Source organism: Gymnoscopelus braueri (assembly GCF_963280865.1).
Source record: "Gymnoscopelus braueri genome assembly, chromosome: 8".
NCBI classification, from domain to species: domain Eukaryota; kingdom Metazoa; phylum Chordata; class Actinopteri; order Myctophiformes; family Myctophidae; genus Gymnoscopelus; species Gymnoscopelus braueri.
In genome coordinates, this window is record NC_137609.1 from 4,907,819 (window position 1) to 4,935,334 (window position 27,516).

General features: G+C 41.8%; 3 protein-coding genes across 3 annotated transcripts; all 3 read left to right on the forward strand.

Annotated features, from left to right (window-relative positions):
* Positions 1-149: 149 nt before the first annotated feature.
* On the forward strand, positions 150-1,205 carry LOC308089839 (glycerol-3-phosphate dehydrogenase [NAD(+)], cytoplasmic-like; the record flags this gene model as incomplete). The annotated part of the gene is made up of 1 exon (XM_080434770.1): positions 150-1,205. The coding sequence occupies one exon, from the start codon at positions 150-152 to the stop codon at positions 1,203-1,205; it is 1,056 nt and encodes a 351-aa protein (XP_080290896.1).
* Positions 1,206-12,633: 11,428 nt separating this feature from the next.
* Positions 12,634-14,310, forward strand: LOC308090113 (sorting nexin-9-like; the record flags this gene model as incomplete). The annotated part of the gene is made up of 1 exon (XM_080435139.1): positions 12,634-14,310. One exon carries the CDS (start codon positions 12,634-12,636, stop codon positions 14,308-14,310), a length of 1,677 nt encoding a protein of 558 aa, XP_080291265.1.
* A 1,342-nt stretch (positions 14,311-15,652) lies between these two features.
* Positions 15,653-17,314, forward strand: LOC308090114 (sorting nexin-9-like; the record flags this gene model as incomplete). The annotated part of the gene is made up of 1 exon (XM_080435140.1): positions 15,653-17,314. One exon carries the CDS (start codon positions 15,653-15,655, stop codon positions 17,312-17,314), a length of 1,662 nt encoding a protein of 553 aa, XP_080291266.1.
* Between the last annotated feature and the right edge of the window lie 10,202 nt (positions 17,315-27,516).

Here is a 27,516-nt window from a genome sequence, read left to right on the forward strand (position 1 = left end):
TCTCTATGTGTGACGTAACCTTTGCGTGAGAGAGTGAAGCCTTTATAAGCATGTCTAAACAGTGAATTGGCATCCTTTATTGCAGGCAAGCGAGTCTCTATCCTTTCATTTGACTATCTGTTTCTCATTCGTTGATCGACATCTTCACGATGGCAGCTCCGCATAAAGTGTGCATCATCGGCTCTGGTAACTGGGGCTCCGCCGTCGCCAAGATAGTGGGCGCCAACGCAGCTCGGAATCCAAAGTTTGACGGCACAGTGAAAATGTGGGTGTTCGAGGAGACAATAGACGGCCGTAAGCTGACGGAAATAATCAACGCCGACCACGAAAACGTCAAGTACCTTCCCGGACACAAGCTGCCGTCCAACGTGGTGGCCGTCCCGGACGTGGTGGAGGCGTCCCGCGACGCAGACATCCTGCTGTTTGTGATTCCCCACCAGTTCGTCGGCAGGGTGTGCGGCAGCATGAAGGGGAACGTCAAGGCGGACGCGCTGGGCATGTCCTTCATCAAGGGCGTGGACGAGGGGCCCGACGGTCTGAAGCTCATCTCTGACGTCATCCAGGACGCGCTGGGCATCACCATGAGCGTGCTCATGGGAGCCAACATCGCCAACGAGGTGGCGGACGAGAAGTTCTGCGAGTCGACCATCGGGTGCAAGGATAAGGATCACGGCGCCCTGCTGAAAGAACTCATGCAGACCGACAACTTCCGCATCACGGTGGTGGAGGAATATTACGTGGTGGAAATCTGCGGAGCTCTCAAGAACATCGTGGCGGTGGGCGCGGGTTTCTGTGACGGCCTGGGCTTCGGGGACAACACCAAGGCCGCGGTGATCAGGCTGGGGCTCATGGAGATGATCGCCTTCGCCCGCATGTTCTGCACCGCCGGACCCGTCTCCTCCGACACCTTCCTGGAGAGCTGCGGCGTGGCCGACCTCATCACCACCTGCTACGGCGGGCGCAACCGCAGAGTGGCCGAAGCCTTTGCTAAGACGGGCAAGTCCGTCGAGGAGCTGGAGAGCGAGATGCTGAACGGTCAGAAGCTACAGGGACCGGCGACCGCCGCCGAGGTTCACAGGATCCTGGAGGACAAAAAGCTCACCGACAAGTTCCCGCTGTTCAATGCCGTGTATCAGATCTGCTTCCAGAACCTTCCAGTCTCTGAGTTCATCAGCTGTTTGCAGAACCACCCAGAACACATGTAATGATAGACTGACAACCTTCCGAGCCGTCCGAGTTATGTAACGATAGACACATAATCGTAAATCATGTTTTGGGGTGAGCGAACACCTACTGAGCCCCGTCGGTGGTCAGTATCTCTAGACCAATCAATAGTCTGATTAAACATGATAATGTCCCATTCAGTGCATTGACAGCATCCGAAGCCGGTGATAAAAGAGGCTTTAACTCTCCGAGCTGCTCCAGTGTCTTCTCTACAGTTAGCTTGCCTCGGTTGGCTGAGGCACGCCAGTATAGACTCCCATTCTAAACAAAAGATGTACTCATGATGATCTCAGGCTCCACATGGGAACGGCACGGCTCCAATGATGCATCTCAGACTTCTTGGCCAGCCTGTGACATCAGTCATCTATCTATTGTGTCAGTCATCTTTGATATATTTATGATGAATCTGACTCCAGATTTGGACGACCCATTCGGAAATATTCGGAAATATTAAGAAAAATAAAGCAAAAATAACCAAGCCAAGCCATAAAAACATGGTACAAGTAAAAATATATTCAATGTAGTCAAGACAACATGAAGGAGTGTTAAAAGACATTTTATGAAAATGAGTTTAAAAAAAGAGGACATTGGGGTACCTTGATCGATTCCCAATTTAAAGGTGCTTTAAGTGTTATGTTTTGGTTAAAAAAAAGAAAGAGAAAATAAACTTTTATCCTGAGTTTTCTCTCCTGGTCTCATGAAACTTTAAAGAGCTGGAGCGATGGGGAAGCCCCTGTTACAAAACTCATATCACATCACCTTCAAGAGGGCAAACTGGTGTCATTTGAGACAGTTGATAATGATACGTGACATCAGTGATGTAAATTAACTAAGTACATTTACTCAAGTACTGTACTTAAGTACAATGTTGAGGTATTTTTGAGCGGTGTAGCTGCTCCTATAAGTGGGGTTGGGACCCATGACCCATCCGTCGTGAAAATTTGTCTTTCGCTGTACTGTGATTGGCTGATAAGTATGCAGACCCTTTGCTCAGTACTGTGATTGGATAGCGAGACGCATGATGAAATTCATAACCTATAAATAGCACCACGCACTTCAAAAAAAATTACTTTTTTTTAAAGTGAGCTTCCATCACTGTGATGACCACTGTTCTAAATAACACCGCTCACTTCACACTGGGTGTGATTTTTACTTTATTGGAGTATTTCCTGTTTTCAGTACTTTTACTTCTATTCCACTACATCTCAGAGGCACTTTTACTCCGCTGCAATTATTTGAAAACTTTATAGTTAAGCTAGTTCCTTTTAGATTATTATCTCTCATAGGAATGGCTCATAGGAATAGACTATGTGACAACCAGGAATAGTTTGGTGACCACAGGAGAGACTGTTGACAGCCGGAATGTAGACGGCATCCCGGGAGCAGTATGGGTTAGCGCCCCAGGCTGTGTCTTCCGTGAGGAAGAAGCCCAACAAACCCACGAGGCCTTTAGGAGGGCCATTCAAGCAATCCGCAAGTGGAGCCTGCAGTACCACCACGGCCCAAGGAACCATCACCCCAGAAGGAAATGTTTGGATCGGGGCGGTGCACCGGATCTGGCGCAGCGCTCAGGTCCTGGACCTGGTGAGACGAAGGAGGAGCCCGGCCAGGAGACAACCCACAGAGCCTAGTCCCTCCACGTGCCAGAGCCTCCCCGAGTCCCGGCAGAGTACTTCCGGAGAAGCGGACTGAGTGGCCCTGTCTTTCCCTATAGGACTGACCGTGGGTAGCTACTGGGACGTAAGTCGGGGCTTGATCAACCCTGGCTGGGTCACCTGGGCAAGGGTGTATGTTGTATGTTGCGAGACCCGAAACACCCGATGACCCCAGGCTACAACACTGATGATACGTCCCAGTTGCATCCATGTGATGTTTTCTTTATCTCAAAACAAACCACTTCAGCCCTATACTTTAGCCCAGGGGTGGGCAACTTTGTAAATGGTGAGGGCCACTAAATTTCCACACTCACTCTGGGGGGCCGCATTGAGTGACGGTGTGGGCCGCATGCGGCGCGCGGGCCGCCAGTTGCCCATCCCTGCTTTAGCCCATTTGAAAATAGCAGATCTACAAACTCACACCACGATGCTATGCATTGTGAGTTGTAAGATACATGATGTGATGGTGGCTCCCCCTGCTGGGGCAAGCTGACTCCGTATCTATAATCACCCATGTAGGGTCTATTGATACAGTACCTGCTGTGCTGCTATGTGGACCCCTACCGATGTGTTACCACTGTTGCACCTTATGTTGAACCTCATGTACATACCAGCGTTGATTTTGTCCACTACCTTTTTTCACTGATGAATTAATGCTTAATCAATGCTTAATTAATGCTTAAATAATGTATTAAAGGTAGGGTAAGTGATATTTTTGGGTTAAAACAAAAAGTATTTTGTTAAAAGGTTAAAGCACTATATTCTGATAGTAATCATTGCTGTAGAGTGTTTGTTCAGTAACAGGAGTCTCCTTGTCTCTCCAGCTCTTTAATAAACAGAAAATAAATTTTCCGGTAGGTGTCAAAATCTCAGCCAATCAGGAGAAAGTACCCATTTTTAAGCTTCATTTTTATAGTGTTCCAGTTCCAATTTTTCCTGCTCATTTCTTAGTGTCATCACTTCCAATTTCACTTGTTTAATCTATATCCTGATTGAGTTCTCTATCCTGATTGGATAAAATTGGAAATGAAACTGAAACTGAAACTGAAACGAAAATGCATTTTCTGTTTTATAAAGAGCTGGAGAGACAAGGAGACTCCTTTTACTGAACAAACACTCTATAGCAATGAGTACTATCAGAATATAGAGCTAATTAACACTTATTTTAACCAAAGAAGATCACTTACCCTACCTTTAAGTAATCATACATTAAGCGTGAATTACGGTACCTTATGAGCAAGTGTTACAATGATAATAATATAAGGACACATTCAAGTATCTGACAATGTATAAAAGTCACCATACCAACTTTGATGAGGCAGTCTTGTGTTGTTGTTTTTTCATTTCCTGAAAAGTTAATACTTTGGACATTTGCCCGACAGCAGAGATATACTGTATGTAGATGTCGTTGATTATATGCTCTCCCTCTCCCTGCCCCCTCCATCCTTTTTCTCCTTCTCCCTTTCTGAAAACAACTAAAATTATGGTTCTTATGCAAAAATGTATTTCACCCACTTCTTTACACCTGTAAACTTTGTGATGTGACAATAAAGCTGATTCTAAAATAAACGCTTCTTTAATAATCCATATATTTTAATATTCTGTGATATACTGTACATGGTTATATAATGTGTGTTGTTTTTCTTAAATACTGAATGTGCATAAATAGTATGGGGAAAAACACATCGTTATTGGTTTTCTAGATGTATTATAAAGTCTTAAAAAACTATCAGTAAAACATGCAATAGACAGACAACAGTGCTTTTGAATTATGTGTTTATTGACCGGATGAATATGAGCATTATTGGAGCTCTTTAGTAATGGTACCAGTAGCAGTGTTACATATAATAGGCCAGAACATGCACTGGACCTTATAAAGTAATGTTACCAGTAGCAGTGTTACCTAGAATTGACCAGAACATCACTGGACCTTATAAAGTAATGGTACCAGTAGCAGTGTTACATAGAATAGACCAGAACACCACTGAATGTGTTGTGGTTGGTGCCTGAGTAATCATTGAGCACGTACCCACCACGTAAACCCATGTAAACTCTGTCTCTTGCCACCAGCTCTACCACAATTCCATTAGCTATGTATTCACCGAATCCACGTTCATTGTATGCAGAGTTAAAAATGAGCTGCTGTCCATTTTTATACATGCTTATTCCCACCTCCTTCTTTCCTATCAGGTGACTTGCAGTAAATCTGAATTGATAGACTCCTTTCACTGGTGCGGTGAAGACACCTATGAGAGAACACGCACACGCACACACACGCGCACGCGCACGCACACGCACACGCACACGCACACGCACACACACACACACACACACACAATGCATACGACTGTGTGAATAAACCATCATCATATTGTGCAAAAGAAGACAGTGGTTTCAACCAAAATGTAATTCTATCATCATGTTGACACTTTTAAAACACAGTTAAGACACTGTTAACTACAATTATTAACGGCCACGTTTTTTTTTACAAGTCGACAACATGTCACATTGCAACGCGTTGTGAGTTCGAAGATTGTCAAATTGTTCCATTTTCTTTTATAAATATATTTTTGTTAATGTTTGAAAATGTTTGTCTATAATATTGACGTGCCCAATGATGACATAAAAGTTCCCTCATCCCATCCTGACTATTGATTTCAATAAGAAACACACCGTTGAATATGTATTTACATTACTGTATTTTTTTTAATAATGTTTGTTTTGGTTTCTTTGATACTCTTCCTGGGGTCCACACACAACAATATACAAACGTAATAAATGAATATATAATACATATACAAAAATATAAATACATAGTAAATGTAGCTATTAAAACAATTAAAAAGTGTGAGTGAGCACCACATCTATTCTACATAACACCTATGTACATGTGCTCAAATCATCCTAAACAATACGGTTGTGATGCATTACCAGTGAGTTTGAACTTGTTTTGTGGCCTTATTTGTGTCTGTTTGTACTTCGGAGCTGCACAGCTGGACACACAGCTGGACAGTTAGTCAAGATGAAATAGAACCAGTGTCTGGAGAACCTGGACACACATCTCCTGATAAAGCACCTTCCCAGTATTACTGATGTTTTAAGTATGTCTAACATAATAAGTTGTGTAGTTCGCGAGAGCTAATAGATTCTGTAGAGTTCATTGACATGACTTAATCACCACCACCTACCTGTAGATGAACTGTATGCATTGCCGATGTTAGAGTGGACGGTGGTGTAGACCACAGCGGCAGTGGAAGCAAATGGTCCTACTGTCCTACCCAAACCAGCAGAGAAGGCCACCTTTGGTTTATCTGTCAACACAGGAGGCATTATCAACTTTATCATACATTTCAGGACTTTTAGTTTTTGTTTTACAGTAGGCCTATATGCACATCTGGGGGATATGTTTAACAACATCAGTATTCATTTTTTAGAACATGGGTTCCCAAACTTTTCAGCTTGCGACCCCAAAATAATGCGGCCATTGACTCGCGACCCCACCCAACCCTGGAAGTAATTTATGCACATAAACGTAATACTTGTAATGTATTAAGCCTAGGACTTTTGACTGTAGGCCTACTACTTGTACTGTTAATAATCTTGTTTATATAGAATTCAATCAATCACATTTACAGTACCTAATGAGATGCGTAAAATGTACTATTTGTAATCATGTTTAGATTGTAGTTCATTCATTCTGTAAAAAATAAATAAATATATATATATGTATTTTTTTTTATGACCCTAAATAATTTTGCGACCCCGTCGTCAGTGTCCCGCGACCCCAAGTGGGGTCGTGACCCCAACTTTGGGAACCCCTGTTTTAGAACATGCTGTGTTTAATGAACATACTTACTCTGTAGTTCCTGCACTTGGTCCTCACTAGCGCTTAGCCTGGTCTCTACGGTGGACAGCTGAGCGAGGTGGGCTGGAAATTGTCAATATATTTAGTCTTAGTTTTAGTCATCATAGCTTAGTTTTTATTTAGTTTTTGTTTAGTTTTCGTCAGTTTAAAAAGGTAGTCGACCAACATTTTTCGTCATAGTTGTATTCGACAAAATTAACACTGGACCCAACATACTTCTGTTCAAATTACCTTCACTTTCTTCTTTCAAGTCCTCAACATTGTTGTCAGTGACATTGAGTATTGTCTGAAGGACTCCGACTTGGTCTTCACTGGCACTTAATTTGGCAGCCATTTCTGAAAAATATCGCAGAGAAATTACATGTTAAAGGCCCACACACGGGGCAATATGTTTTTGTTGCCTACCTATGAAAATCCTGGTGTTTCTTTGCACTCTGCAGTACATCTAATATATTATTATTATCTATATATTTTTTTACCACAAAAATCTGGTTTTGAGATCGCCACTCACTGAAAACCGAAAAGGCATACTATTCAGTCGAGGTGCAACATCACTCACCCAACACCAACCAAAGCCTATCATTAAAGACATAAACACCTGATATGCACGTCTTGTCAGCCTCTGATTGGACAACAGACCAGCGTGGGGCTGCCAGACTAACAGGAAGTAAACAAAGCTACATTGTGCACGTGACACAGTGTTGTTGTATCCGCCTGGCCAGACGGCCGAAGGCCGGAGGCTATATGTTTTATATATGTCCGTCCGCGTGTGTGTTTGTGTTTTCTTTCGTCTGTTTGTCTGTGAACAGCCAATCACCGGCAGCGTTGGACCGATCGGTGTGAGACTTTGCATGCACAGTCCCAGGCGAACAGGGAAGAACCTCTGCCCCAAATGCTTCACATCGGCCTGTTATTATTATAGCGTCACCAGGAGGCAGATCTTTGCATAACACTCAATTACGTGTGTGTGTGTGTGTGTGTGTGTGTGTGTGTGTGTGTGTGTGCGCGCGCGCTGCCTGCCTGCCTGTCTGCCTGCCTGTCACACAGACAGACAGGCTGACAGGAGTGAAAACACAATCCCTTGCCAGATAATAAATGTTGAAGCAGATTTTATCAGTAGTTAGTTTCACATCCAACACAAACTGAATGTATAGCGTTCAGTGAGCTGTGTGTATTTACATTAGACCTGTTGTGTAAACACATCTAATGGATATTATCTCCAAATTGTTATTTTTTGTGAAAAAAGTGTTCTCTTTTGGGGGTCTTTGGCATAGCTTTTCAAATGGGGGTCCGTGGGCTAATAAGTGTCAATTGAAAAAGTTTGAGAACCATGCCTTACGTATGTAGGCGAAAGAGTGCCGGCACACACAAATTCACATACCCCCCCCCCCCCCCTTCACTCACTGACTAGTTAGTAAGTGAGTGGCTCGCTGCCCGATCACACACATTACATAAACCAAAGCAAGGAAATCAGCAGTGGTGGAAAAAGTACTCACATGTTTTACTTTTACTTAAAGGTAGGGTAAGTGATATTTTTGGGTTAAAACAAAAAGTATTTTGTTAAAAGGTTAAAGCACTATATTCTGATAGTAATCATTGCTATAGAGTGTTTTTTCAGTAACAGGAGTCTCCCCGTCTCTCCAGCTCTTTAATAAACAGAAAATAAATTTTCCGGTAGGTGTCAAAATCTCAGCCAATCAGGAGAAAGTACCCATTTTTAAGCTTCATTTTTATATTGTTCCAGTTCCCATTTTGCCTGCTCATTTCTTAGTGTCATCACTTCCAATTTCACTTGTTTAATCTATATCCTGATTGAGTTCTCTATCCTGATTGGATAAAATTGGAAATGAAACTGAAACTGAAACGAAAATGCATTTTCTGTTTTATAAAGAGCTGGAGAGACAAGGAGACCCCTTTTACTGAACAAACACTCTATAGCAATGAGTACTATCAGAATATAGAGCTATTTAACACTTATTTTAACCAAAGAAAATCACTTACCCTACCTTTAAGTATCAATACTGCAATATAGAAATACTCTACTATAAGTAAAAGTCCGGAATTCAAAATGTAAAAGTAGAAAAGTATTGGCATCAAAATGTACTTTAAGCACCAAAAGTAAAAGTACTCATTAGGCAGAAATTATGTCCCATTGCAAGTTTTCAAATGTATACTCATCTTTTTAAAATAGCTGATCTACAATCTCACAATGCATCGCGACGCATTGTGAGCTTGTAGATCGGCTATTTTCAAATGGCCGAATTGTATACAGGGCAGAAGTGGTTCATGTATGTTTTGTAATAATAATCAAACTCTACAAAGTAACTAGTAACTAAAGTTTTCAAATAATTGTAGTGGAGTGAAAGTACAATATTTGCCTCTGAGATGTACTGAAGTAAAAGAAAAAGTATTGGAAATTGGAAATACTCAAGCAAAGTAAAATACCTCAAAATCTTACTTAAGTACAGCACTTAAGTACTTTGTTACTTTCCACCACTGACAATACCTTCCATCTCATGTTTGGTGGTGGTCAGCTCTGCCCGAAGCTCAGCCACTAAGTTCCTCTGCTCCTGGGCTTCTTCCTCGCTGGCTGCCACCCTGGCCTCCATGTCCCCCAGCCTGTTTGATTGATTGAATATTTTATTAGGCAAACAATGTAAAACAGCACAATTACATTTATAATACTTTGTCTAAAAGGTCCGTCCAAAAAAGTCCTTGCGGTCTTGTTTCCATTGAGGTCCTTGGTATTCAATTCATAGTCATATATAGTAGCAACCAAACAGTTCAAATATCAACACAAAAATAAAGAACAAATAATAATAAATAAAATGTACAAACAAAAAAAAAATGCAGGAAAAAAAGGGGGGTCGTCTGTCTAACGGGAAAATGGTACTACCTCCTCTTTTGGCCTCCAGAAAGGTGCATTTTTAGGGCTGTTTTAAATGAGGATGGGGTTAGACTTTTCCAAACCTGGGTGGCAGTGCTGTAGAAGGAGAATTTGCCCATGTTTGTTTTATGGGTGGGTGGTACCAGATCGTTGTTAACGCTCCCTCCTGAGCTTTTTGCGTCACTAACCTGTCTCTCTGTGCCTCCACGGTGTCTTCCAGGCCGTGCACCATGTCTCTCTGTGCCTCCACGGTGTCTTCCAGGCCGTGCACCATGTCTCTCACAAACTTCAGCTCGGCCCAGATCTCTGGCGGCTCGAACTTGCTCGCTCCGTCGCTGACCGATCCGCCGCTACCGCTCTCTCCCCGAGCCCCGTCGCCCTCAGACACGCAGAGCAGTAAAACGAGCAAAGCCCAACCTGCACCCTTCATTCTGACACAGAGTCACTAGAGAAGTCACGCAGTCAGCTTTTATAATCACCCTCCTCTATTAGACTAACATTGGAACACGTGGAAAGTTCATGGATAAGCTGGACAGCAGAGGTGTTAAGTAAATAAGTGCATTTACTCAAGTACAATTTTGAGGTATCTTATTATTTCCAATTTTCAATACTTTTACCTCTACTCCACTGCATCTCAGAGGCAAATGTTATACTTTTATAACACTACAATTACACTACTCCACTACAATTATTTGAAAACGTACTAGTTACTAGTTACTTTTTAGATTTGGATTATTATTGCAAAACGTACATTACCCACTTCAACCCTACAGCATATAGACTTTGGAAATAGTCTATATACTTTGAAAATAGCCGATCTACAAGTTCACAACGCGTCGCATTGCGACGCGTTGTGAGCTTGTAGATTTGCTATTTTCAAATGATGTTATACATTTAGAAAACATGAAATGAAAGATTTCTGCATAATGAGTACTTTTACTTTTGGTTCTTTAAGTATATTTTGATGGAATACTTTTGTACTTTAACTCGTAAATTCTGAATACCGGACTTGTAGGCCTACTTGTAACAGATTTCTGCATTGCAGTATTGATACTTTTATTTAAGTAAAAAGTGTGAGTACTTTTTCCTGGATAGTAAATAAAGTCAAGGACCGGCTTGAGAGATCCAACATGTGGCACACGATAAGAGTTGGCAAGGTTGTATATCCTGGCTCTGAAAAGAGCGGCTGTGAATATAAGTAATGTAATCAGCTGCTGTTATTAAACGCAAATGTAGAAGTGTTGTTTTCTGGTGTGGTGTGGTGTGGTGTGGTGTGGTGTGGTGTAAAGTAACTAAGTACATTTACTCAAGTACTGTACTTATGTACACTTTTGAGGAATTTTGACTTTACAGGAGTATTTCCCATTTTCAATACTTTTACTCCACTACTTCTCAGAGGCAAATATTGTACTTTTACTCCACACATTTATTTGACAGCTTTAGCTACTAGTTACTTTGCAGATTTAGATTATTATCACAAAACATACATTAACCCCTTCAGCCCTACACAGTATATATTTTGGCAATTTGAAAATAGCAGATCTACAAGCTCACATGTGTCGCGATGCAACGCATTGTGAGCTTGTAGATCTGCTATTTTCAAAAGATTTGTATACATTATGTATACAAATGTATACATGTGAAATGGGACATTCTGCACAATGAGTACTTTTACCTTTGGTAATTTAAGTATATTTTGATGCCAATACTTTTGTACTTTTACTCAAGTACATTTTTATTACCGGACTCTTACTTGTAACAGAGTATTTCTGCACTGCAGTATTGATACTTTTACTTTTACTTTACGTAAGTTTTTTACTTTTTCCACCACCGGTGGTGTGCCTCAATGAGTTTAGAGCATTGGGATGTTCAGATAAAGAAAATGATCTCTTAAAAATAAATAGACATTTCTTCGATAGACACACATATACATCACACATGTTTTCTGTTGGTGCACATTGTCCCTGTCTAAAGGTGTTTGTGTCAAGGCCAGGATTTAAAGGTTCTATGACTTTCATTTTCTCTTTTTTAATTTTTTATGTTTTTTGGGAGGTTTTGTGACCTCAATTGACCCCAAAAAACTGAACTTTGAACATTCAGTGGAACATTCTGGGGTTTTCTGAATAATTAGGCTGAAAAGTAATCTGTGATTGGCCCCTTGACTTAGATGTCACAGTCGATAAATCCCGCCCCCTCTCCTCTCCGCCCCTCCCCTCCCCTATCAATTCCTTTGGGGGGCGGAGCAGAGGCGATGATTGAGAGTCAAAATCCCTCAACAGCGACACCCGCAGGCAAAGATAATTTTTTTCACTGCAGTTGAAAAGGCTTTAGAAATCAGAGAGAAAAAATCCTGCCATGGATCACTGGAGTGGATTTTTCAGTTAAAACTTGTAATACACGTTTGAAGGACCATGATAAATACTTTTAATTTGTTGTAAGACTGAATGTCATGAAACCTTTAAACTCTCCACTGATCTAAGAAAAAAGTAAAAAGCGTACTTTATTGTTCTTTAGGTTTTCACTACATGTTACTGAGAGTGTCAGTCGGTCAGTGTTAGATCATTCAGGATCATTTCAAACTTTTCCGTATGTATCCATTCGTGTATATCCTTTGTGATCCAGATGTCAACATCTGCATGTCCCTTCTACTGTATGTCCCTTCTATGACGAAAGGGGGACAGACTTTTTTGGCTGGGGCCGGGGGACAAAGTCACATAGCATGTATGGAGAAAACAGATACAAAGCCTCATGTAAGCCCGACCCCTTGGGTCTGGCAAAAAACAGTTTTAGTATCTCTGCGTTACGTGAGTATTTGTATTTGCAGTGAGCAGCCTCGGCTGAATCAACTAATTAGCTCAGAGTTGATGCTCCGACTCACTGTCCAATCACAGCGCTTTTTTCTGTGTGACGTAGGCATTTACGCAAGAGGGTGAGCCTTCATAAGCGTTTCTGAGCTGGAAATGGAATCATCAATCAAAGTGTTCTTGCCTTGATTTGTAATGATGAGTGATCCACACTCCATCATACGCCAGGTTCTCTACGACCTCACTGCATCACCTGGGACCGGTGAGCTGTCGGTCTTCAAGGGGGAGGCCATCACGATCACAAATCAGAACGTTAGAGATGGTTGGATAGAGGTACGGAATTCCCAAGGGGAAGTTGGCCTAGTGCCAGATAGTCATCTGGCAGCACCTCTGGGTGGAAATCCATTCTCGGAAGCTGAAAACACAACAGCAGATTCTCCAAGCGTAGAAGTAGAAATTATGGCGTATCAGGACCTGCTAGAACTGTCTTTCATTGAACCCTCCGCCCCGTCGCCTGCACCTGACGCTGACCCAGACCCTACTGCACCTGACGCTGCGCCTGAACCTGGCCTTGCGCTTGCACTCGTACCCGCGGCTGCACCTGCACCTGCACCTGCATTCGGTCTCGCCCCCGCGCCTGCGTTGGTGTGGAACGCTGACACCACCGGTACTTTGCGGTACTTTGCGCAAAATGCTGGTGATAGCAAGTTTGCGCGTTTCTCCAAATCGGGGCTAGAGCGCTACCTCCTGTGTACTATGTTTGGAAAGGTCAAAGAGAAGATATCGATCTATGTGGGAGATTTTGGTCCAATGTGGTCCTACCAAGAGACCACGCTGGACTGTACGGTGTCCAGCCCCAAGAAGAACCCCACACTATACGGGCTGAAGAGCTACAAAGAGTATCTGGTCACACCCAACACCACCAACAGACCCGTCACACACAAGTACAATCACTTTGAGTGGTTGTACAATAGGCTTTTGCACAAATATGGGGCAGTCGTCCCCATTGCTTCCTTACCGGATAAGGCAGTGAAAGGGCGTTCTGAGGTGGAGAGCCATAAGATTCGTGTGGAGCGACTGCAGTCCTGGATGACCAGGATGTGCAAGCACCCGGTCATCTCCACCAGCGACGTGTTCCAGCACTTCCTGATGTTCAAGAACGACTCGCACTGGAAGCTGGGCAAGAGAAAAGCAGAGGAGGACAAGAACGTGGGAATCATGATCTTCTCAACTCTGGAGCCTCAAGGTCCCGATCTGGAGTCCATAGAGATAGAAATGAAGTGCGAGAAGTACATCAGGTTTACCAAAACCATGAGTGAAGGAATCAAGGTGATCATCACGGTGTGCCAGGAGCACTGGAAAAGATGCATAGGACCGTTTGCCAGAGAGTACGATAGAATCGCCCATGCCCTCCAAATCGTCTCAAACGTCTTCGACACCACTGGATTCGGTGGAGAGGCCACCCTGCCTAAGGCCTTGAGAACAACAGTAAACACATACGAAGAGATAGCTCAGCTGGTTGGAGAGCAGCCTAGCCTTCACTACGTCATGGAACTCAACTACGAATATAAGAATTTTCTGGCCTGCATCCCGCAAACCCTTGCAGTCCATAAGACCGCCATAGATAATCTGAGGGAAGGTGACAAGCTGGTGAAGACCGCCAGAATCTCCCCCGAGGAGAGAGTCACACTGTCTCAACGTGTCAGCACCATGTCATACGCACTACAGGCAGAGATCTACCACTTCCATAGCAACCGTTGCTACGACTACAACAAAGTCATGTACCTTTACCTGGGGCAGCAAATTGAATTTTATGAGACGATTGCTGCCAAGCTGAGGAAAGCACAAGCTAGCTTTACTTCGCCGTCTATATGAATACGTTTGAAAAAATAAAAAATAAACTACAGTGATTGATAATCAGAAACGGGCTTGCAAAATCACTTTGCCGGAGGTATTCAGGGTACACAGAGGGCTCTGCATTCTCACATTGTGCAACAGAGTATTTCTACATTGCAGTATTGATACTTTTACTTAAGTAAATAATTTGAGTACTTTTTCCACCATTGTGCACACACACACACACACACACACACACACACACACACACACACACACACACACACACACACACACACACACACACACACACACACACACACACACACAACACACACACACAGGTGAAAACATGATAGAGTTGTGTCTCACATCCTATATTTATTTTACTTGGCAATAACAATTTTCAGGTGAAAATCTGAATATATCAGGTCTGGGCTGAGACCCCAGAGTTTCAATACTGCCCCTGCTCTAAACAGCTCTTGCAAGTTAGCAGCAAACACCAGTTTTTTTTTGTATCTGCACCTTACACGAGTATTTGTATTTTTTTATCCTTATGTTATGACTTTGGCTCCGAGCTCATCATTTCAAAGACAAATATTGTACTTCTGACTCCACCACCTTTCTAGGAAGGGAAAAGGGTACATTACAAATTAACCACTGAAGCCCTATTTCAAATAAATGGCAACGCATTGTGAGCTTGCAGATCTGCTATTTTCCCCATTTTCAAAAACAATGTTTGCTTATAATGACATGCATGCCAGGGGACGCCAGTGTTAAAGTGGCTAAGAATCAGATTTTATATTGCATCAAATCCTTAGCACTTAACTGTAGAGCCGAGTTAGCCTGGGACCAGACGAATCTGCGAGTGCAAAGAAAAATTGCGCTCTGCGATTTGGGTCTGCACTGCTCCATAGACAATCAATTTCCTGCTCGAAGACGAGGGGGACCAATCAGGGCCCAGTATTCGAATATGGGAGACGGTAGTTGGTTGTAGGTCTAACCAATTGCATCGAGGGCCATTGTTTTGATCCCGCCCCTTGGGAAAAAAAACTTCCTCATGGAAGCACCAGACTCATATCCACGCAGTGATATAGTCTGGCTACGCGAGGCTAGAGCCGAGTTACTTAGGTGTATGTGAATCATGTACTCTTTACATGGTTCTGATTCCAGATAGGCCATGCCCCCTCACCCACTGCAAGTGAGCAGCCTCGGTTGAATCAACCTATTAGCTCAGACTTGATGCTCCGACCCACTGTCCAATCACAGCGCTTCTGTCTGTGTGACGTAGGCGTTTACGCAAGAGGGTGGGCCTTCATAAGCGTGTCTGAGCTGAAAATGTAATCATCAATCAAAGTGTTTCTCTTCATGATTTGTAATGATGAGTGATCCACACTCCATCATGCGCCTGGTTCTCTACGACTTCACTGCATCACCTGGGACCGGTGAGCTGTCGGTCGTTGAGGGGGAGGCCATCACGATCACAAATCAGAACGTTGAAGATGGCTGGATAGAGGTACAGAATTCTCAAGGGGAAGTTGGCCTAGTGCCAGATAGTCATCTGGCAGCACCTCTGGGTGGAAATCCATTCTCGGAAGCTGAAAACACAACAGCATATTCTCCAAGTGAAGAAGTGGAAATTCCAGCGTATCCGGACCTGCCAGAACTGTCGGAACTGTCTTTCATTGAACCGTCCGCCCCGTCGCCTGCACCTGACGCTGACACAGACCCTATTGCACCTGACGCTGAACCTGGCCTCGCGCTTGCACTCGTACCCGCGGCTGCACCTGCACTTGCACTCGCACTCGTCCCCGCGCCTGCGTTGGTGTGGAACGCCACCGCCGGGCGCCACTCAGGGCAGAATGCTGCTGATAGCAAGTTCTCGCGTTTCTCCAAATCGGGGCTAGAGCGCTACCTCCTACCCACTGTGTTTGGAAAGGTCAAAGAGAAGATATCGATCTATGTGGGAGATTTTGGTCCAATGTGGGCCTACCAAGAGACCACGCTGGACTGTACGGTTTCCAACCCCAAGAAGGGCAAACTATACGGGCTGAAGAGCTACACCGAGTATCTGGTCACACCCAACACCACAAACAAACCTGTCAAACACAAGTACAATCACTTTGAGTGGTTGTACAATAGGCTTTTGCACAAATATGGGGCAGCCGTCCCCATTGCTTCCTTACCGGACAAGGCAGTGAGAGGGCGTTCTGAGGAGGAAAGCGGTAGGATTCGTTTGGAGCGACTGCAGTCCTGGATGACCAGGATGTGTAAGCACCCGGTCATCTCCACCAGCAACGTGTTCCAGCACTTCCTGATGTTCAAGAACGACTCGGACTGGAAGCTGGGCAAGAGAAAAGCAGAGGAGGACGAGAAGGTGGGAATCATGATCTTCTCAACTTTGGAGCCTCAAGGTCCCGATCTGGAGTCCATAGAGATAGAAATGAAGTGCGAGAAGTACAGCAGGTTTACCAAAACCATGAGTGAAGGAATCAAGGAGATCATCACGGTGTGCCAGGAGCACTGGAAAAGATGCATAGGACCGTTGGCCAAAGAGTACGATAGAATCGCCCACGCCTTCCAAATCATCTCGAACGTCTTCGACACCACTGGATTTGGTGGAGAGGCCACCCTGCCTAAGGCCTTGAGAACAACAGCAAACACATACGAAGAGATAGCTCAGCTGGTTGGAGAGCAGCCTAGCCTTCACTACGTCATGGAACTCAACTACGAATATAAGAATTTTCTGGCCTGCATCCCGCAAACCCTTGCAGTCCATAAGACCGCCATAGACAATCTGAAGGAAGGTGACAAGCTGGTGTCGACCGCCAGAATCTCCCCCGAGGAGAGAGTCACACTGGCTCAACGTGTCAGCACCATGTCATACGCACTACAAGCAGAGATGAACCACTTCCATAGCAACCGTTGCTACGACTACAACAAAGTCATGTACCTTTACCTGGGGCAGCAAATTGAATTTTATGAGACGATTGCTGCCAAGCTGAGGAAAGCACAAGCTAGCTTTACTCCGCCGTCTATATGAATATGTTTGAAAAACAAAGAATAAACTGCATTGATTGATAATAAGAAACAGTCTTGCAAAATCATGCTTTTCCAGAGGTATTCAGGGTAGACAGAGGCTCTGCATTCTCACATTGAGCACTCTAGCAGAGAGTCGCACTCAACTGTGTCTTGACTCAAACACACTGGACATCCCCAGATGCCAAACTGAGAGATAAGAAATCATCAATCCCATGTATGTGAAGACTCGTAAAGTGACAGATAGATTTTAGATTTGCCTATGAGGTCATTTGATTTTTGACTTTGAGCTTAGATAATTGCACATTTTAGTTAGAATTTTTTGATTCTGGACTTTTTATTGATATTGAGGTTTTCTTTTTAATGGCCCCTGTTCTTTTAAACTTGTGACCATGCTAAAAGCTGAATAAACATAACATAATCAGAGGGGACAGTAAAGGATGAACACCAACATTATGTCCCCAAGTTGTGACCTAGGAAGTGAAGCTTCAGATTGCTGACATGTATTATCCATCACAGTGTCATTGGGTTAACCCTCGGAGATTCTGTACCTTTACACAGATGAGAGTTCTGCAGAAAATATGTTTTGTGAATTTGTCATGCTTTATCACATGTGCAGCTTCCAGTTCAAGAGCCCAGAAGACTCGACAGACTTAAAACGGACCGTAACGGCCCAAAAATAAACGTTTTGAGAAACGTTTTGATCGCAATTATTTTCTTTTCTTTTTCTTTTTTGAGTAAAAAAGAAAGACAATTTGGCAGAAAGCAAGAAAGATGTTAACATTGTCTTTGTTTTTTTGTGATGAACTCACTGTTTTGTTTTGTTTTTATTTGTTTTTAGTTTTTTAATAGAGAGAAGGAACCAACTTGACTCCTTGTCATTCTGACATTACGCCTGGTTTTCGCCAGACGTCAAACATCATCATTTTCATTAAACTAGAAATGTTATTTTACACATTGGGGTGTTTTTGTTTCTCTTTCCTTCTGTGTGATGTTGCTGTCAATATGTCCCCAACCCAAACCTGCTGCATACCTGGTTGTTTGCGCAGTTGGGGCGGCAGTGGCTCAGAGGTGGAGTGGCCGGTAGCGAGGTTCCCAGTTCGATCCCAGGCTCCCCCAGAGCTAGTGTTGAAGTGTCCTTTAGCAAGACGCTGAACCCCTAATTGCTCCTGATGAGCAGGTTGGTACCTTGCATGGTTTCCTCCGCCATCGGTGTGTGAATGGGTGAATGTAATGCACAATCTATGTAAAGTGCTTTGGATGAAAGCACTATATAAATGCACCATTTACCATTTATTTGTTAATGCCAGTAGCCCAGAAACAGACACATGCACAGCCGAGTTAGTATAGTTTTTTAATTTGTTTTATTCATTTTTATTTTGTTTTCACAGGTTGGTGTTGGATTTCAGTGCGTAAGTAGTTTTTAGGAGCTACTTTTTATTTTTATTTTGTTTTAGTCTTGCTTTTAGCTTTTGAGCTATTACGAGGAAAGCCTTGATTTATAGAAGCTGAATACATGACCACAGGATACGATGGCGGAAATAAATAATACATTTACATGCATTTCTACTTTGATTTAGTTACAGTTTTAGTTTTGCATTGTTCATGTTAGTTTTTTATTTAGTTTTCATTCTTTTTAAACTCATTTAGTTTTTATTTTTGTTTTGGTAAACAAAACAATGTTTTCCTTTTTTAGTTTGAGTCTTGCAGTAGTATGGTAGTAATAATCACTGTTGCACAAACAGGAACTATTGTAGCCTTTCTCCATGCACTGAATACATTGCTGTCCCACACTAACCTACCTGACCTGTGCACTTTTTAGTTTCACCCTGTTTCAGGCAGCTCTGTTCACAGCTATTTTTGCTATTTGTCAAGTATATAGGGCTTAAGGGAAAATGTTTAGAATCAGAATCAACTTTATTGTCACATAACAGTTTACAGGTGTAAAACATTGTGGCTGAAATTCCATCGTTTTGGTCGTTTCCGTAAGAGAAAGGGAAGAAGAAGAAGGGGGGGGAGGCAGAGAGATCAATAAATAAATAAATATCTTGTCCGTTAAGTAGGCCTACCTGAGGTAAGACATAAGGTGTGTGAGCATAGCAGCAGATATAAACTGTATGTAATAATAACAAGACCAGGAGACCTGGTTCTGCCAGACCCAGACTTCACATGACGTGTCAGCCTGTGTCTATGCCCATGTATGGACGAAAGGGGGACAGACTTTTATGGCTGGGGCCTAAGGACAAAGTGACCAAAACCTGTTTTTTGCCCATGTATGGAGAAAACAGGTACAAAACATGCCCGTGTATGGACGAAAGGGGGACAGACTTTTATGGCTGGGGCCTAAGGACAAAGTGACCATGCCCATGTATGGACGAAACAGGTACAAAGCCTCATGTAAGCCGACCCCTTGGGTCTGGCAATAAAGGTGTGTGAGCATAGCAGCAGATATATAATGTATGTAATAATAATAACTAGAAAGTACTGTTCCTGAAGAAACAGTGTGGGATCGCTAAGGATGAATGTTGATAGTATCACATTAGAAAGTACTGTTCCTGATTAATTCTGTCTTACCTATTTATATTACATTACATTGGTGACTTTAACACAGACATGCTCCGTAAGGAAGCGTCAGTGTGTAAGTCATTCAAGGGGTTTTGTCATCGGCACTCACTCCACCAGCTAATCACCCAGCCCACAAGGCTGTGTGTTTCCACTCAAACTACCATAGATCTCATTCTAACAACGGACAAGGACAAAATCCTCAATAGTGGTGTTTCTACCTGTGGCATATCTGATCATAACATGATCTTCTGCACCAGAAAGAAACGTAAACCTAAGAACGGTTACCACAAATCAGTCACGATCAGAGACCTCAAAAACTATAAGAGTGAGGACTTAGATCACAGGCTAGAGGAACTGGACTGGTCCGACGTACTAAACAGCACACAGGTAGACGAATCTTGGCTTGGTTTCAAAACCAAATTCATTCAAATTTTGGACAGTGTGGCTCCCATGAAAACCATCAGGGTCAAAACCCGCCCGGTACCATGGATGAATTCAGACATCCTTACTGCCATGAAGGTCAGAAACAAAAAGTGTTCTGAGCTTCATAAAGGTAGGATCAAACTCGCCAGGTGTTTTAACAAAGGTCTCGAATCCCACGTAGCTAAACTTGTAAAAGAAAGAAACAAGCTAAGAAACAAGGTTAATCGCATGCTCGAATTAGCAGAAAAAAGCTTCCTCGATGACAAAATTGAGGAAAATAAAAGCAAACCACGAGAGCTTTGGAAGCTATTCAACAACCTACTAGGCTGCAGCAAGAAATTGAAAACCAGGTTTACAAACATAAGCCTCAAGGTGAATGACATTCTCATCACATCCAAACATGAAGTGAGTAAAATCCTCAACATATTCTTCACGACCATAGCCTCAGATTTGGTTGAAAAACTACCCCCTCACTCTGGGTGCTATGGTGAAGAGCATGTTGACTCATTTTACGAAAAACAGGGTGTACGGAAAGATGATTTTAAACTCTCCCCTGTGAAAACAGAAGAGGTGTTTAAAAAATTGAGTGCTCTTCATCAACACAAAGCCACAGGCCTCGACAATATCCCCGCCAAATTTCTAAAAGACTCGGCCGCCTCCATTGCTCCAATTATTACCCACATAATAAACCTCTCCATCATACAGGGACGGGTCCCTAACGATTTCAAAAAAGCAAGGGTGACCCCTCTGTACAAAAAAGGAAACAAATTAGACCCTGGCAACTACCGCCCTATTTCTATTCTTAGCTCCATCTCGAAAGTCATGGAAAAAATAGTCTATGAACAGGTCAATAAGTATCTTGCCAAAAAAAATCTAATCTACAAATTCCAATCTGGTTTCAGAACAAACCACTCCACTGACACATGCCTTCTCTATTTGAACGACTCTATCAAACAAGATGTCGACAAGGGCAAATATTGCGGCATGGTCATGCTGGACCTCCAGAAGGCCTTTGACACCGTCAATCACCCAATTATGATCAATAAGCTCAAAGCAATAGGTTTTGATGATACGTCAGTGAACTGGATGAGATCCTACCTGGAAGGGAGGGAGCAAGTGGTGGAAGTAAACAGCATCCAGTCCCCCCCCCTCCCTGTGACTTGTGGTGTCCCACAAGGAAGTATACTAGGACCTTTACTGTTCCTGATATATGTGAATGACATGTCATCGGCCTGCGACTGCAAGCTGTTCCTGTTCGCAGATGACTCGGCCCTGCTAGTCTCGGACAGGGACAGGCTGCAGGTTGAGAAAACTCTCAGCTCCGAACTCAACAAGATCTGCATCTGGCTCTCTGATAACAAACTTTCATTACACCTGGGTAAAACTGAATCCATCCTCTTTGGGTCCAGTCCTAACCTTAGCAAGGCAGAGAGTTTCACGATCAAAGTGGGTGATGATGTCATCAAAAGAAAGGATGAAATTACCTACCTGGGCTCCATCTTGGAGGCAAACCTCTCTGGTAACAAAAACGCAGAAAAAGTGATCAAAAATGTCAACCGAACAACACGCTATTTGTGGAGGATTGATCGCCTAGTCAGTAAGAATACTCTGAAGATTCTTGCAGGGGCCCTCATTCAAGGTCATTATGATTATGCATGCACTTCATGGTATCACAACACCTCCAAGGCCTTAAAAACAAGGCTCCAAACATCCCAAAACAAACTTGTAAGGCTACTTCTTGGCCTCAATCACAGAACCCATCTAACCCCTGCTCATTTTGCTAGGATTGGATGGCTTAGGGTTGAGGACAGAGTACAGCAACTTGCTATGGGCCTGGTCTTCAAGATACACCACAACATTGGGATCCCCCTGTATTTGTCAAAATACTTCCAAAATGTTAATGAAGTCCATGATCATAACACCAGAGGCAGCTCCACTGATCATGTTCAACCCAGATTTGGCTCAACTAAGGGTATGAACTCGTTCTCATGCTATTCAGCAAAAATGTGGAATGCCCTACCAAAAGGAGTAAAGGAGTGTAAAACCCTACTCACTTTCAAAACTGCCCTAAAGATACACCTTCAGGAGGCTGCAATTCGAAAATGGCCCCTGTCTAAGTCTTAACCTGTATTGTATTTATAACGCACTTAACATTTTTGGAAATCACAAAGTGCTATATGATATGCTATGGACGTTAGTTAAGGACGTATATATATATATATATATATATATATATATATATATATATATATATATATATATATATATATATATATATATATCTGTGCACACAACTGTTCAAACAGAGCTGTTATCATTGGAAACTCCAGTGAAATGTTTATTCAGGCCTTCTCTTCCACACATGGGTCTCAGTCAGTGAGCTTGTAGAGAATTTAGATTCTAAAATTACAATGTTATAGAGCACCGAAGTCCTGACGTCACTCGTTCATCCCCAGGTTTGCGGAAGTAATTTCTCTATGTAGAATAACATTGGGTCATCTTAGAATCGTCTCATATAAGAATTGTGGTCCAAAAATAAACACCGCGTGTCGGCGTTATTGTCAGGGAGGAGGTTCTGTATAGTTTATGATAGTCAGTCACTTATATTTGATACAGTCTGTTTCTGGCGAAAATGTAACTAATTTGGCGGAAGTAACATTAGCGTTTTCTCACCGTCAGTTGATGCTTCATATCCATAAGAGTCAACCCGCCGTGGTCATTTGTTTATTTTTGGAACACAGTTCTTATTTGACGCGATATTAAATACGTCTATGGGATTCAGAACGGGGGTGGAAAACTGCGAACCAGGTAGACAAACAAAGGATGTGTAAATGACGTCAGACTTCGGCGGTCTATTGATGCCATTTTATACCCATAAGGCAGTGTTTCCGTGTGCATTCTGTGGCAATGCCACCCACCTACACTTAAACAGTTGGAAACACCTAAACTTTTAAAAATGTAGGTGGCAATTTGTTGATTTCATTTTATATACATTTTACTTGAGTAAATGTTGAGGTATTTTTTTTACTTTCCCAGAGTATTTCCAATTTTATGTACTTTTACTTCTACTCCACTACATATCAAAAAATATTATACATTTTACTCCATGACAATTATTTGAAAACTTTAGTTACTAGTTACTTTGTAGATTTTTATTATTATTTATCACAAAACATGCAAACATTCAGCCCTATATACATTTCGGCCATTTGAAAATAGCCGATCTTGTATATCTGCTATTCTAATACTTATTTTGTAGATCTGCTATTTTCACTATCTTTCTATAGAACCGAGTCAAACTAAATGTAATGCCTCAACTCTCACAATTCCAAGTGCTTGTCAGGGTGCTGCTATTTTTGAAAAATCAAAGGCAAATATTATACATTTTACTCCATGACAATTATTTGAAAACTTTAGTTACTGGTTACTTTGTAGATTTTTATTATTATTTATCACAAAACATGCAAACATTCAGCCCTATATACATTTCGGCCATTTGAAAATAGCCGATCTTGTATATCTGCTATTCTAATACATATTAATATTTTAATACATTTTACACATTTGAAAACTTGTGATATGGGAGATTCTGCAGAATGAGTACTTTCTACTTTTGGTTACTTTAAAGTACATTTTAATACCAATACTTTTGTACTTTTACTCAAGTACATTTTTAATTCCAGACTTTTACTTCTAAACAGGGTATTTCTACTTTGCATTATTGATACTTTTACTCAAGTAAAAAAAAAAGTACTTCTTGCACCACTGAATGTGAGCCTGGAGCGTTAATGACTACAAAATGACGTATCTTCAACATTTGTTGTCACCCTACTTCTTCCGCCTACAAAAATATGTCATCCCTGGACCACATCTCCCATGATGCTCCGTGTCTTGTCTTGTCGGTGGATCCTTGAACTTCCGCTTCCGGGGCTTGTGCGCATGCGTACCCTGCTCGGCTAACAACGGTAGGTAAGTTTTATGTAAATATGTGTCTAAATAGAGTTAAATATGTTATATAAGGTATTTATACAGGCTGTAATATAACTAAAGATGCTAATACTAGCCGCTAACCATCTGCTAATGTATTCTTAATGCTAAACTGCACTGATTAGCTGCTAACGCTAGGCTAACAACAAGTAACGGCTAGCTGGGGTAAAGTTTACAAACACACTTGTACATCAACATAGCAGATCTACAAGCTCACAACCGTGAAAATAACGCTTCGAAATAGCAGATCTACAAGCTCGATCACAACGTGTCAACATAGCAGATCTAAAAGCTCTCAATGCATCACAATAGCAGATCTACAAGCTCACAACGCGTCACAATAGCAGATCTACAAGCTCACAACGCGTCAACATAGCTGATCTACAAGTTCGATCACAACGTGTCAACATAGCAGATCTAAAAGCTCTCGATGCATCACAATAGCAGATCTACAAGCTCACAACGTGTCAACATAGTTGATCTACAAGCTCATGTCAAAATAGCAGATCTACAAGCTCACAACATAGCAGATCTACAAGCTCTCAACGCGTCGCCTGTTTTTGCCGAGCGTTCTCTTGTTCCATATTGATTGATGTTTCTCTAAGAATCAACTGTTTAACCACTTAACCATATAGTTGACCCGAGTCCCTCAGGGCTCAATACTAGTGTCTGTAACCTTTTCTGTTATTGTGGGGAAAGCTTTCGCTAAAAATAGCCGATCGACAAGCTCACAACGGCATATCCCCACATCCGTATCCCCATGAAAATACCTATGCTGGGGTTTAAGTGGTTAAGTGGTAAAGTGGTAGGGTTCATGTGGTTATAATGTGGACTATGATTATATCCGCCAATAACCACAATAATACATGTTAGATATTTAAAAATGATCAATAACTTGAAGGTAGGACCTCTGGTAGGTAGAGATTTGCTGCTTGACACATTATTATTATTTGTTATATCTTCAGTGTCTAACAACAACGACTTATTATGACCTTGTTCCATTAAACATTATTTTGATTATTTTGTAGATCTGCTATTTTCACTATCTTTCTATAGAACCGAGTCTAACTAAATGTAATGCCTCAACTCTCACAATTCCAAGTGCTTGTCAGGGTGCTGCTATTTTTGAAAAATCATGAACATTTGTGCAAATCTTTGAATATATATATATATTATTTATTTAAAGCGAAGTTGTTTAATAACTCAAACCTTTGCTTCTGGGATCTCAAAATATTTTGAGATGGGGGTCCGTAGCCAAATGCATATAATTTTGGGGGTCCTTGACATGAAAAAAGTTTGTCCTTGACATGAAAACACTTTTGGCTATTAAAAAATAGCAGATATACAAGCTCATAGCGTGGCACCGAGTGCGCTTGTAGATCTGCTATTTTTTTTAAATCGTGAAAATGTGTGCAAATCTTTGAATATATATTCTTTTAAAGCGAACATTTTTAACTCAAATCTTTCCTTCTGGGGGGTCCCTGGAACAAAATATTTTGAGATGGGGGTCCGCGGCCAAATACATACAATTTTGGGAGACCTTGACATGAAAAAGTTTGAGCACCACTGATATAGAAACATACGTTTTTCAGAAAACTGTTGGGATTTAGAAGACATTTGTAGAATCGGCTTCAGGTCTTCATGGGTTAAGACCAGGAACACATGATCTGTGTAATTTTAGATAGAAACTTAAAGGAGTAGTTCACCCAAAAAATGACTTATTTTCTATCAGTTGCACACCCCATGAAGCCTTGAATTCATGGATTTGTTTTTGTTTTTGTCGCATTCCTAAGCCAATAATTTGATGACCGGGTGTATTTCCGGTAGGAGACACAAAGAGTCTACTTTGTGTCTCCTACCGGATACATTAGCATCTTTCCGCCGGTAATGAAATTATTGGCTTAGGAATGCGACAAAAAATTAATAAATCCACAAATTCAAGGCTTCATGGGGTGTGTAATTGATAGAAAATAAATCATTTTATGGGTGAACTACTCCTTTAGTTTTTCAGAAACCTTTTTTAGAAGAAACTTGTAGATGCGTCCCTGGATTGAATGGTTAGCAGATATACAAGCTCGAGCTTGTAGATCTGCTATTTTTTTTATAATCCAGAAAATGTGGTGTAAATCTTTGAATATATATATATTTTTAAAGCGATTATTTTGAACTCAAATCTTTGCTTCTGGGGGGTCCCTGGAACAAAATATTTTACAAATGTTTGCTTAATTTTTTTTTGATGATTTTTCAAAAAAGAATTGCAGAATTACAAGCTCATAGCGCGGTGCTTGTATATCTGCAATTTTTTGAATAGCCAAAGAAATCTGAACATTTCGTTCACGGTCTTAAAGGGTTAATCCATGAGGGCTGGAATTACACTTTTATTTCAGTATTCCTCCGTATCTTACAGTTTGGGTACGGTACAGTTACAGTACAGTACAGTACAGTACAGTACAGTACAGTACAGGTCTAGCTGTTCTTCTTGCAGCACGATTACAAATTTGACGATTAATTGTCATTCAAATAACTGCGATTAACGATGTAATTGTATATTTTGCATTGAACATCGGAACATATGAAGACATTTTTAATTTCTGTTTGCATTTTAGGCTTCGTAATAAAAATGTCACAAGCAGATATGACAAATAATTAAATATACAAAGAAATTATTTACATTATTTAAAAATGTTATACATTTAAAAACAATGCAGAAATAGCTGATCTACAAGCTTACAATGCGTCACGTTGTAAGCTTGTAGATCAGCTATTTCTGCTTTTTTTTTATATCTAAAAATGTGTGAAAAATTTTCAACATGGAAGCGATTATGACAATTATGCAAAAATAATTGCGACTACACGATTATGTAATAATTGTGACAGGCCTACTTGCAGCCACCATGTTCCAAGTGTTGACTATGGGTGGAGGAAACGGGAGAGCCCTTGTGGTCGGGGTCGAGGGGTCAGAGCCTGAGATGGAGCCTCCGGCTCCGGGGTCCCTTTTCACTGCAGCTGGCTTGGAGCTTTTTACTACCAAGATGCACCCCAGGAATGTACCCCGAGGGTTGTAATGTTTTATTACACCGTATGAAGTTTCTCTCTCTCGCTGCATGGCCCTGCTTTGGCAGATCATGCACAGCGTTGCCAAGTCTGCTTATTATAAGCGACTTTGGGCTTGTTTTTTTCTCCAAAGTTGCTGGTAAATATTGGTGGTTACGGGTTTTTATGAGCTTGTTT